The sequence below is a fragment of the Topomyia yanbarensis genome, chromosome 3 (genome assembly GCF_030247195.1).
Source record: "Topomyia yanbarensis strain Yona2022 chromosome 3, ASM3024719v1, whole genome shotgun sequence".
Taxonomy (NCBI): Eukaryota; Metazoa; Arthropoda; class Insecta; order Diptera; family Culicidae; genus Topomyia; species Topomyia yanbarensis.
Window position 1 is genome coordinate 28,169,493 of NC_080672.1, and position 13,483 is coordinate 28,182,975.

General features: G+C 37.7%; 1 protein-coding gene across 1 annotated transcript in view; it reads left to right on the top strand.

Moving 5' to 3' along the window:
• Positions 1-13,483, top strand: part of LOC131693518 (insulin-like growth factor 2 mRNA-binding protein 1) — a 221,535-nt gene that overhangs the window by 8,677 nt on the left and 199,375 nt on the right. The window contains exon 2 of the mRNA XM_058981417.1: positions 1,517-1,565. Within this exon, the coding sequence (XP_058837400.1) occupies positions 1,517-1,565 (49 nt within the window). The remainder of the gene's footprint in view (positions 1-1,516; positions 1,566-13,483) is intronic.

Here is a 13,483-nt window from a genome sequence, read left to right on the forward strand (position 1 = left end):
ACTCAAAGTGCTCCTTAATCATGGTACCTTCTGTACGGTCTGTTATTAGGTTATTGTTTTCAATAAAAACCAGTCGGTAATAAAAAAATCAACTAGTTGTTTTTTGAAATTATGATCAATCTGTTTTCTATGGGGAAGCAAGGCAACCTCAGTATTTTCAACAATATATCCGGAACTCCGGTACTTTCTGGAAACATAGGTCCGGCTCCTGAAACTAGACAAATGTTGTGATCATTTCCAAAAAATCGTTTAAAATTTCGTTGAGACGCGGCTATGAATCATTATCCGGTTTTTTCATTTTTTTCTATTGAATGGGGGGCTGTGAACGTAGTAGTTTCAAATTTGCTGATCTTTTCAGAATTGAACAATTATTGTTCGAACTGTTTTTTTTTTCTTTCAAATTTTCAATATACATCTATAAAATTAACATTAAACATGAAAAGCTCTTAGGCTATCAACATATTCAGCCAAACCCTCCAAGTCAATTTTTGATTACACCACCGAATGTATAAGATGAACGAAACAGCTTATCGGACATCCCCAACAGATTGTTATAAACAACACTTAATTATATTGATGCGAAATACAATCATTATTCTATTTAACCACTTTTTGATTAAATAAGGAGAGCACGTGCACGGGCCGTCACTAAATACAAATTTTCGTTTGCCCCCACCCAAGGATCGGTTATGGTGGTGAATTCAAACAAAATTTCTTCTACTCGATCTAAGTTGGCAATGTGGACAATTCGCCAGTGAGCTGAAAATTGACATTTAATTTTTGCGTTCAAGCCGAGTCGGTCGAATAGAATTATTTATTATTGCATAGCATACTCGAAAAGTGAATCTTATTTTGTTTAAAATGACCTAGAGTTAAGGACGGTAATATGCTCAAGTGCCATTGGATGTCTATGTTGAATTGTTAATTTCAGCTTCAATCTGGTGAAATCGTAATTGTTTCCATTTTTTAGCGAGAGCAGGAGCAGATTATCACTAATGGTTACTTCTGTTTAAGAATCTAGAAAGGAGCCCAGGTTAGTTGTTTGCAACAAAAGTTTTTATTGAACTAAGTTGAGTTCCCACAAAACAGCAGGGGTGTGAACGAATCCGAAATATATTTTAGATTAGGAGTTTAATTCAATGGTACATCACTAGGCTCAAAAAAAGTTTCCAACGAACTGTTTGACAGCTGCTAGAATCCGAAATTGAATCAGTTTTAGTCTCAAGCAAATATATTAACAATGGCATTTTGTTTTTCGACTTCGCACTACACCGGCGAAGTTGGTGCTACACTTGGTGTTGGTGCTGGAATGTTCGACTGAGCTTGATGTCTAGTTTATAAAAATTTTTAAGTGTAATTCATAAATGAAATTTCTTCCGGGTTGGCAGAAATTCTTTGGATACTTCAAATCTCCACTGACAGATCAAGCTTCAACTAGCCTGAAATTCGCCGTCGTAAGAACAAAATAGTTACCGTTGACTAATGAACCGTTCAAACTTTCTTTCGTTTCTTCCAGATAGCCGAGACTTTAATGGCACAACCTACTTCGCTGCAGCATTCAAAAGGTAAGTCTAATGTCGTTCAAACCACTTTTTAGCTGAACCATCCTAGCAAGAAACCAGCCAGTTTTTTTTCGGGTCTGAATTTTCCCCCTGTTTTAATTGGTGGGTTCGTTAATGTTTTAGTGCTGCTAAGCCCAGCGCGCATTGGCGCGGCAGCGGCGGCCAGTCCAGATGACTATAAAGAGTTAATTCGTACGGCTCGTGCTTACTTTTCCAAAACGATTGGCAATTGGTCTACCGTACCCGCGGATCGTCGCGTGTGTGAGCCTTCCCCCACCCTGCCCAACTGCTGTTCCCCAGACATCAACCACAAGCTGTTGATGGGTCAATATCGATAAGCTGCCGTTTGCTAAGTGTTGTTTTACCGGCACGCGTTCTCTCGAACTGTCACGGCCAAGGTGTTTAGAGTCCAAAGGTGGTACGATGTTGAAAAATGTCACTTCACCGTATTGTATATATCTGATCACAGCGAACACTGTTGGTTGTTAGCTGTAGATGAAAAGTTGCAGCTCATTAGACTAAACAGTTACTGCCAAAGTTGCAGTACCTGGAATCAAACTACACCTTGGGCGCAGCCTAATGAGGATTTTCCAGAATTCCGAACAGTGCGCGATGATGTATGATGAAGAAGAGAAGGGACGAAGTTAGAAGCCACACGTTCAGTGGGTGTCCTGTACCGCCGCCGTCACCGCACCTGCCGTTGTGGACGAGATCAGCGGCGAGTTCATTGGCAAGAAGCTACAATAATCCAATAATAAGGAAAAAAGGTGGCGAACAACATTTCCTCTCGACGTACGGGTTCTTTGGTTCGATGTTTGTTACTGTTCTCGATATTAGTTTGAGGTCTGCGTTTTTTGATAACATTCGTAGAGGGGGCTAATAAAAATTAGCCATCATTCGGGTATCTTTTTTTTATTGTGCCGATGTTCTGCTGTTGCTTGCTGACGATGCAGTTCAAAGTCTGGTAACTAATGTGACGCCTAGCTGGAATCGAATTTTTCATCATGTTTTTATATGATGCCTTTAAAGATTACTTCTCTTCTGAGATACCCAACAAATTTATGTAATAAACCCAAGTAAGTAAAATTATGATACACGCGTCAATTCCGACGGATAAATGGCTTCGGAATCTACTGCTAGGTCAGTCATTTTGAAATGGTTATTAAGTTGTTTGCATGATGTGATTGGATCATATGCAGAAAACTTTTTTCATAATACCACTGCTGGCCAGTGAAAGTGATTTAAATAATTAATTTTCTGCAATTGATTTTTTTGAATAATACCTACCTGTTCTCTGTCCTTTTTTTGAGTTAGCGACCAAAGAACCTTCTCGTGCCTCAAGCCGCTGATTGGTACGAGTATATCAAAACAAATTCACACTAAATTCATTGTTTGCTGAGATCTCAGCTGTTGACAATTCAAAAAAGCTGGCAGATAGTGTGTAGATTTTTTATTTTGTAAAGAATAAATTGAAACTTGAGGATTAATTAATTGGACAAACATATTGTTCGAATTAGAAAGTTGAACTCATTCGACGTAAAACTTTGAAATGATTCGATTCCATCAGGGCGCGCACTTATCCAAAAAGTGCACCAAAAGGGAGACTTTTATTTTCATTGTTTTCCCCGTCCATTCGGTTCTTCTAACGAAGTTTTGTTTTGCAATTCGCGGGCGCGAAACGAAAATAAAACTGCTGCAGTTTAGCATATTATATGTAGGTATAGGTTCAGTACATGGATCTTGGCGCTCTTGCCTGACTGACTGGACTTGTGAATGCGACTGCGGAGTGAAGCGTGAGGTCCGTGTCCGTAGAATGTGACCGCCGCGGAGTGTGCCTGGTTCAATATTTACGGAGATGTTGACCATGGCCGTGGCGGCGGCGGTGGCGTCGTCGACGGTGAACAGGTGCAAGACAAATTGTAATTGGACAACTGTTTGGGTTTCGGTTCGAGTTATCGGACCAGGCGGCAGCAGAACACTTGACACTGAAATTGTTTACAATAGCTTGTCTGCGATGAGGGACAAGCTGAACGTAGTCGAAGGTTTGGCGGAAACTGCAATCATCTTTCATATCAAAGTAGTTTCGAAATTTGTGTCATTGTTCCATTTTTTTGTCATTAGCACTACACCCAGATTTTTTACGCGGGCGATTCGTACCGCGTAAAAAAATCGCACGAAAAAAACGCGTTAATTGGAAATTCCGCGTAAAAACCGCGTTAATTGGAAAGTCCGCGTAAAAAACGCGTTAATTCGAAAATCCACGTAAAAAAACTCTCAGCAAAAGACAGAATATTTTTGGAAGTTTTTTTGCACGGATTTCGCAATTAACACGGTTTTTGCAAAAAATATTCCAAATCATTTTGAATGCAAAAAACTTAGTAGATTTTCCGAAAGATGGAAGAGATGGGTCTGGACTCCTTATGGCCCGCAGCTTAACAATATGAGTATTTTCGGAATGGTCTTGTCGAGTAGGTGCTAATGAGCCATTCGGCCTAATGGCCCGTTCGGCCTAATGGCCCATTCGGCCTAATGGCCCATTCGGTCTAATGACCCATTCGGCCTAATGACCCGTTCGGCCTAATGACCCATTCGGCCTAACGACCGATGCGGCCTAATGACCCATTCGGCCTAATGACCCATTCGGCCTAATGACCCATTCGGCCTAATGACCCATTCGGCCTAATGACCCATTCGGCCTAATGACCCATTCGGCCTAATGACCCATTCGGCCTAATGACCCATTCGGCCTAATGACCCATTCGGCCTAATGACCCATTCGGCCTAATGACCCATTCGGCCTAATGACCCATTCGGCCTAATGACCCATTCGGCCTAATGACCCATTCGGCCTAATGACCCATTCGGCCTAATGACCCATTCGGCCTAATGACCAATTCGGCCTAATGACCCATTCGGCCTAATGACCCATTCGGCCTAATGACCCATTCGGCCTAATGACCCATTCGGCCTAATGACCCATTCGGCCTAATGACCCATTCGGGCGAACGATATTCGGCCTACCGCCTTTCGGCCTAATGACCCAGCACCGTGTTTCTGTAGACCTACGAAAAATTCGTATACTTCACGAATATTTTTTGCATGGAACTAATTCTCTTCGATTTACGAATATATTCTCAGTGTTTCACCTTTTACTTCCCCTTCTTTATCTTCTCATTCCTTATTTCCTTCTTCTAGACTAAGTAGCTCTTCTCACATCTCTTTTTTCTATCTCCTATCTCTTTTTTATCCCTCTGTGTGGATTATCTCTTGTTGGAGGGTTTTTTTCTGTGCCCCTCAGCCGACGTTCTCCAGCTTGTCATAGGAGAGTTCCAACCGTTCTGGGGCGCATACTAGTCGAAATGAAAATATTTCGGTATGCAGTCACCGTTCGCTAGTTGGGCTACCATTTCTGTCCAACTAACGAATTTGATTCGCTAGTTGTAACGACTGACACCAAAAATTCTCCAAGGAAGAAGTTGTTAGGCGTGTAAATTTATCTGCTCACATCTTCAACTGTTGTCAGATTGATTGTCATAGCAAATTTGATATCAGATTTTGGCAATAAGATGACAGGGGCAGTAAAAAGTGTTCAACAAGCAAATCACAACTGTGTACTGAAATAATGTAAAAACGTTCTCTAATGAAGCCGTAATAATCAATAATAAATACCCCTTTTTGTTATTTTTCGTTTTTTCAGTTTTTCCTTCTTCCAGTTTATTATTTTTTCATTTTTTCCTTTTTAATTTTTTCCTTATTTCTTTTTTTATTTTCTTGTTTCTATTTGATTTTATTTTTTCCCTTTTCTCTTTCTTCATTTTTTCCTTTCTTCTTTATTTGCTGTATTTTTCTTTTTTTCCTTTTCTCCTTTCCTTTTTTTATTTTTTCCTTTTAACTTTTTCTTCGTCTTTCCGTTTTTGCGTTTTTCCATTTGAACGTTTTTTTTTGTTTCGCCGTTTTCCGTTATACCGTTGTTACTGTTTTTTCTTCATTTAACCGTTTTTTTCCGTTTTTCATTCATACATTTTTAAATTTTTCTGTTTGTCCATTTTTCGTTTTTCTATTCTTCCGTTATTCCGGTCTTTTTTCTTTTTATTCCTTTTTCCTTTTTCTTCTTTGTTCTTTGTTGTCTTTTTTCTCACAATTTTTTTCCTTTTTTCTTTGTTTCCTTTTTTCTGTTTCAATTTTTTAATTCTTTCTTTTTTTCCAGTTTTTCTTTTTTTCTATTTTCCATTTAACTATTCTAGCTTTTTTCCATTTTCTCTTTTTTCCGTTCTTCATTTACATTTTCCTTTTTTGTTTTCCTATTTTTTCTTTTACCTTTTTTGTCTTATTTTCCCTTTTCACTTTTCCGCATTCGTTCTTTTTTTCTTTTTTCCTTTTTAATTTTTTATCTTTTTCATTTTTTTTGCTTTACGTTTATCTTTCTTTGTTTTCTTTTTTCCATTCTAACATTTTTCAATTCTTCCATTTTTGCGTTTTCTTCTTTTCTGTGCTTCAATTTTGCCTTTCTTCCGTTCTTCTATTCTTCCGTTTACCCGCTCTTTCGTTCTCCCGTTTTTCCGTTTTCCGTATTTCCGCTCTTCTATTCTTCCGTTTATACGTTCTTTCGTTTTCCCGTTTTCTGTTCTTTCATTGTTCCGTTCTTCCAATCTTCCGTTTTCCGTCCTTCCGTTTTTCCGTTCTTCCACTTTTTTTTCTTTTACCCTTTTTGTCCTATTTTCCCTTTCCATTTTTTCGCATTCGTCTTTTTTTTCATTTTTCCTTTTTATTTTTGATCATTTTCATTTTATTGCTTTACGTTTATCTTTCTTTGTTTTCTTTTTCCCATTCTAACATTTTTCATTTGTTCCATTTTCCGTTTTCTTCTTTTCTGTTCTTCAATTTTGCCGTTCTTGCGTTCTTCTATTCTTCCGTTTACCCGTTCTTTCGTTCTCCTGTTTTTCCGTTCTTCCGGTCTTCCGTTTTTCCGTTCTTTTATTCTTCCGTTTAGCCGTTCTTTCGTTCTCCCGTTTTCTGTTCATCCATTGTTCCGTTCTTCCATACTTCCGTTTTTCCGTTCTTTCGTTCTTCCGTTCTTCTGTGCTTCCGTTCTTCTGTTCCTTCGTTCTTCCGTTCCTTCGTTCTTCCGATCTTTTTTTATTTTCTTTTTCATTTTTATTCTTTGTTCTTTTTTAATTTTTCTTTGTTGTCTTCTTTCTCGTTCCTTTTTACTTCATTTTTTGGTCTTCGCGCACTTTTTTCTTTCTTTATTTTTCGAGTCTTTCTTTTTTCTTTTTTCCTTATTTTCTTCTTTTTTCGATTATTTTTTCAACCTATTTCTTATTTTACCTTTTTCGAGTTTATCCATTTTCTGTTTGTTTTTCCCTTTTTTCTTTTGCCCTTTGTGTCCTATTTTCCTTTTTCCTGGTTTCCGCATTTATTCTGTTTCCATTTTCCGTTTTTTGTACTTCCGTTTTTTCTGTTCTTTCGTTCTTACGTTATTCCGTTTTTTTTCTTTTTCCTTTTTCTTTGTTGTTTGTTGTCTTTTTTCTCGTTCCTTTTTACTTCATTTTCTTGATCTTTGCGTCCTTTTTTCTTTCTTTATTTTTTGATTTGTTTTTTCTTTCTTTCTTTCTTTTTTCCTTATTTTCTTCTTCTTTCGTTTCTCTTTTTACCTATTTCTCATTTTACCTTTTTCGTTTTTATCAATTTTTCTGTTTTTTTACCTTTTTCTTTTTTTTGTTTTTATTTTCTTTTTTGTTTTTCTCTTTTTTGCCCTTTGTGTCCTATTTTGCTTTTTCCTGTTTTCCGCATTTATTTTGTTTTCTTTCTTTTCTTTTACATTTTGTTTTTTTTTTTCTTTTTTTGCTTTCCCGTTTCTCTTATTTCTTTTATTCCTTTTTCCGTTTTCTAACATTTTTCCTTTTGTCCTTTTTTTGTTCTTTTCTCAATTTTCATTTTTTTTTGCTGCTTTTCGTTTTTGTCGGGATACCTTATTTCCTTTTTTGTTATTTCCTTTATTATTTTTAAATTTTTATCTTATTTTCTTTTTTCCTTTTTTATTTTTTTCTTTCTTTCTTTTTTCCTTTCGTCATATTTTCCTTCATTTTTCTTTTTTTCCCTTCCTTCTTTTATTTTTATCCCTTTTAACTTATTTCCGTCTTTGTGTTTTTTCATTTGACTGTTTTTTCGTTTCGCTGTTTTCCATTATACCGTTTTTCCGTTTTTCTGTTTCTGCATTTTGCTATTTTCCGTTACTTGTTTCTCCATTTTACTGTTTTTTTATCTGTTCTTCCGTTATTCCATTCTTCCGTTTTCCCTTTTCTCTTTTTCCTTTTTCTTGCCTGTTATTTATTTTTCCCTGTTTCTTTTTTCCTTGTTCTTTGTTTCCCTTTTTTCTTAAATCTTTAATTTTTTTCTGTTTTCCTTCTTTCTTTTTTTCTTTATTTTTTCGTTTTTCTCTTTTTCCTATTTTACCTTTTTCGCTTTTTTCATTTTTTCTTTTGTCTGTTATTCCATTATTCCTTTTTTTTTCTTTTGTCTTTTTGTCCTAATTTCCTTTTTCACTTTTCCGCACCATTTCTTTTTTGCTTTCTTTCTTTTTCTTTTTTAGCCTTCCCATTTCACTTTCATTGTTTTCTTTTTTCATTCTTACATTGTTCAATTCTTCAATTTTTCATTTTTTCTATTTTTCTGTGCTTCCTTTCTTTCGTTCCTCCATTATTCCGTTCTTGCGATCTTCCGTTCTTTCTTCTTTTTTTGTTTTTCCTGTTTCTTCTTTGTTGTCTTTTTTCTTGTTCCTTTTTCTACTTTTTTTCCTTGTTCTTTGCTTTGTTTTGTTTTCTTTCTCAATTTTTTTAATTCGTATTTTTTTCCTACCCTTTTTCCTTTTTTTCGTTTCTTTTTTTTTCTATTTTCCATTTTACCTTTTTCGCTTTTATCCTTTCCTTTACCTTTTTTCATTTTTTCTTTTGTTTGTTTTTCCTTTTTTGTTTTTTCCTTTTTCTTTAGCCCTTTTTTTCCTATTTTTCTATTCACTTTTCCGCATTTATTCTATTTACAAACTTTTACATTTTTTATTTTTTCCTTTTTTTGCTTTCCTGTTTTTGTTTTCCTTCCTTTTTTCCTTTGTCCTCAATTCTTTTTTCCTTCTGTTTTTCTTTTGTCTGTTTTCATTTTTTTTTCTTTTTTGTCCTTTTTTATCTTGTTCTTTTCCCAACTTTCTTTTTTCCTCTTTTTCTTTTTTTTCGGGTTACCTTATTTCCTTTTTCTTTTTTCCTTTTACCTATTTTTTCCGTTTACCTATTTTTTCCGTTTTTTACTATTTCCTTTTTTCCTTTGTTCCTTTTTCCCTCTGCTTTTTTCCTTTAGTTCCATATTTTCCTATTGTCCTTTTTCCATTTTTTCTTTCTTTCTTTTTTTCTTTGTTCCTTTTTTTGATTTTTCCTCTTTGCCTTCCTTCTTTTGTCTTTTTTTCTTTTTACGTTTCCCATTTTCACATTTTTCTTGTTTCCTCTTTTTTCTTTATCACGTTTTTATTCTTTTTTTTTATTTCTTTTTTTCCTTTTATCTTTTTTTTTCCATTCCTTTTTTTCATAACATTTTTCAGATTGTCTTTCTCATTCAACTTGCACACTAACCCCGGGACCCTTGAAAACAACATTCGCACATTCCATCAGCACGCTACCAAGCACTCAAGGAGGCGAAAGGGTTCCCGGTATTTTCAACCCCTCGCATTTTGGTTGTTAGACTGTGTCGATATGGGCAATAACTCATTGTCTTTGATAGGTTCTGAACTTGGGACATTCGCAGTTTCGGTGTTTCGGTTATGTACTTTCGATAGTCATTCTCCGGCTCCTCGGACAGTCGACTGCATCAGCCAGGCAGTTGGTAGCGCTCCCGATGCACATGTCTGTCAGGATCGTTTCAAAATACAACCAGACATGCAAAAAAAACGACCGAACTGGAGTTCAGTGGCTTCGCGTTGCGTGAAGACGGACCGTACCAGACAAACAACCTTACCAGAGCACGAAAACAATAAATTTAATCAGTCCGGCTTGGGTTAGAATGTCGGTACGGGTGTTCTGTTTGTGTTCTAATTTCGAGTCTTATGCTTTAGGAAGTTACGCATCTTGTTCCGGACCAAGGATGCAAAATGCCTACCTTTTCTGCGGCTGTAATTTTTCTGCCTACATTCTCATTTCTCTCTCGATGCTGCTGTCATTCGCTTGTGCAGGACGCCCAGCGCTGTACGGCTGCCTGTGTGCAAAGCAGTAACATGACAAAAAACTACTGTCCCCAGTACAGCCAGCAGACGCGAGCGGTACAGCTTCTCTTTCCTCATTTTACATTTTTTAATATTTTCAATCTTTTTGATATTTTTATTCAAAAATTACGACAATGAATGCGGCTTATTTACGCCACGGCCGGCATCAACGCTTTCGTGTGCGGGCCTCTCCCTTTGACTATGGAGAGAAAAATGTACAAGACGAGAGAACAAACTTTACTACGCCACACTCTCACCGAGCAGTCAGAGTACAGCAGCAAAACAAAAATGTATTCTACTGCTGTACGGGAAAATGTACTCGGTTTGGCTAACGTCCTGACAAGAGCTGTAGTGATACGTCGCAGTAGCGGGCTGTGCGGCTTGTACAAATGTAAATATACCGAAAAAAATGTAATCTATCGGTACCGTTGGCATCCCTGTTCCGGACTATCCTTTCAGCGTAGCGATGCGACAAAGAAGAGTGGAAAAAAGATACTTTTGCAACGGTCCTGTCTGGCCAGCCACTTTTTAGTCTTCTTGTGTGCCATTTCGTGAGTACTTTGAACGCATATTTTCCGGATATGTTGAGCCCTTAATAGCAACGATCCCGTCTGTAGGGTCGCTAGCAGACATCTCGAAAGGAAAGTATTGTGTTTGATTCCCTATCGGTGGCGGATCGGCTTAGGTTCCTTAGAAGTTAGAAACGATCCGCACTGGAGCCGAATCCTCAAGGCAACCGATGAATTATGGGTTGTGGCGATCATGAATTTTGATCGGGATCCAAGATTAGAGAATAATCGACGGAGCACGTTCCCTGCCAGCTGTTGTGTGAAGGTAGATAGCTAATTGGGCGGTGTCTGTTGTATCAGGGTGGAATATTTAACTGCTAAAATTCACTGATACAGTGCCCATCTGTTTGATTGTCTTTGAATGTTGAACAGACAGCTGGATTCGAGCTGTGCAATCATACGTTTTGCAAGCAATCTACAATTAGTTGTAAACTATGTTTGCTGGTAATTTTGAACGTGTTTCTATTCTTGAATAACACAGGTGCTTTCAATATTATTTCAACAATTATTTATTTTATTAACTGTTGGTATTATACTAAGGTTTACCGAATAGTAGAGGATCTCTCAGCCTCCGTAGTAGAGCCCTAACGCCACCTTCCGATCTTTACCAATTATGGTGCAATTCTCTATAGCCATTTTGTTTGTGGACTTTTTAAGATTAGCATAAAAATTTTCATTTTTTTAATCAGTGCCAGAAAGATTGCTATTCTGATCGAAAGAGCTATCTTCAGAAGCAGAGTCAGGCACTATTTTTAAATTTTTATCGAAATATGTTTAAAATTACTTCAAATAAAAAAGATTAAGTCGAAAAGAGTTATGCAGATTGCATTTCTGGATCCGGTTCGCTCCACTGTTTACAAATTCCATAAAACAATGAAACTTAAAAATAATTAAAAAGGTAGAACTACCCGGGCCCGAATTTGGAGAAATGTACCACCAATCAAATATCGATCCAAATTCGGTAAACGAAGAATTGAGAAAAAATCAGATTATAGTGCTCTGGTATTCCGAGTCATTAGTCTCCATAGGGGTCCGGCGACGTAAGTAAGTTATTGCACCGATGCGCAACCCAGTGTGTCATTTAAAATAATTGCAGCATTTTAGGCTTTTGATAGCACAACAATATATTTTCAATCCCCGCTAATTACAGTGTTCATTACACCCAGCAGCCGGCGGCGTCAACCCCGATCGGTGCATGATGATTGCAAATAAAATACAGAACACCTTGCCCCCACCGAAAGGGTCATTGTCACTTCACTTCTGCCAGAAACGTACCACGATCAAACCATCCACGTCCCGCATAAGAATGTCGATCGTCGGCCACAACCGTCTTATTAGCGGAAAGCGCAATGACCATCGGCATGAGGTTCCGGCAAAAGCAGGAAAAAAATGGCGAAAAGCACCTCGACCCAACGCTAATCGAACTTCATGCCCAGTGGGGCTTTCTCGGGTTTCCTTCGCTTACCGGGTTCCGAGAGTTCCAGCCATACGAGAGATAACACCCATAATAACAATCTGGAGGAAATATGAAGCCTTCTGTGTGCGCTCGCATATTTTTTGGGCACGCGTCGAGTGCGGCGATAAAAATGCATCTGCGCTTTCGGGATTCCTCTTTGGACCTTAACGCAGCGACTCCAGAGACCGGCTAAAAGGCGAGGGTGAGGTTGTAGGGTACGAGAAGTCTACAGGTAGGTACACAGTGTTCCGAAAAACCAATTTCAATTATACTGTGTACACTCACGAAGTTAGCACTCGTCCTACCAGTGCCCTACCAGTGGAGAAGAGAAGAAATCAGGTGATGTGGAAATGCATTCCAGTTCCTTTTCTCGCCTTGTGCGCTGATTCGGTGCGGTTGGGAAACGCGATAACGGCCACGAAAAAGCAGAGGTGTCTTCAGGGGGACAGATATTTTCTGACCGAGTTGGAAGGGGTTTAACGACTCTGGTTTTTGTAAATACTCTGAATCGCTGAGATAAAACAGTGCACGGTGGTGAGTAGGCCCATCCAAGTGAGCGGTCATTAGTCTTGGCCTGAAGCGGAGAGAGGCTCAATCAAGTAGCCAAAAATTTAATTTTATGATAGCTTGGTTGGTTGGAAAATTTGAGGGGAGCAATAATTTGTTTTTAATGTCGTGGCAGGTTGGAAAGGGGCTCGTGCCGGCTGCAGGTGATCATCCAGAAAGTAAACTGTCTGCGACAGATTCTACTCTTCGCAGGCGATGTGGGGAAAAGACAACGATATAATTTTGCATATTTTTTCTTTTCGGTTGAGCGCTTCTCGGGCAGTGCGAAAATGGTTTGGTTTAGTAGGCTGCGCGGTAATAGAGAAACAAGCGAAAATAAAATAACATAAATCACATACTGAACTATACTTTTCCGAGCCTTCCATATGTAGAAACTATCAGTAGAATCGTTGGTTATGGATCTTGGATTAATCTATGCAATTGCCTCACTCGAGGCCATTCTTAAACGTTAACAAAAGACCCAAGGATAAAGGGTATGAAGGGAAACGAAAAGAGATGTCAGAGTATGCGTAAAAAAATAAAACAAAAAACCTATGTGTATTATGCAAATAAATTCCCATGCGGGATTTTTTTTGATTAGTCCAAATTTTAGACCTGGGGACAGAATGCCAAACATAAAAAGTTTGGCTTTTTTATTTCGGATTCTTCTCGTCAGTAACTAAGATTAACTTAATGAAAGATAACTTCAAACACGTACCAAATTGGCGCTAGTTAAACGCTAAAATCCAAAAAATCACGCATCTTGCGCGAACGCTGGTACCGAATGATGTCTCGGTAGTAAGTGAAGAAATTCCGGTTTGTTGATGAGTCTTTTGATATAAGAGCCTGGCACAAATCAAAAAGGGAAAATTCATCAAATAGATAAGATATTAAATAATAAAAATAGAAGCAGCTAAAAGGAATAAGTACTAAGAAAGGAAAAAACGAAGAAAAAGAGAAAACAAAAAAGTAACCAGGAAAAATGAAATAGAACAAAAGGACAAAAGAACAAAAGGACAAAAGGACAAAAGGACAAAAGGACAAAAGGACAAAAGGACAAAGGGACAAAAGGGCAAAAGGACAAAAGGACAAAAGGACAAAAGGA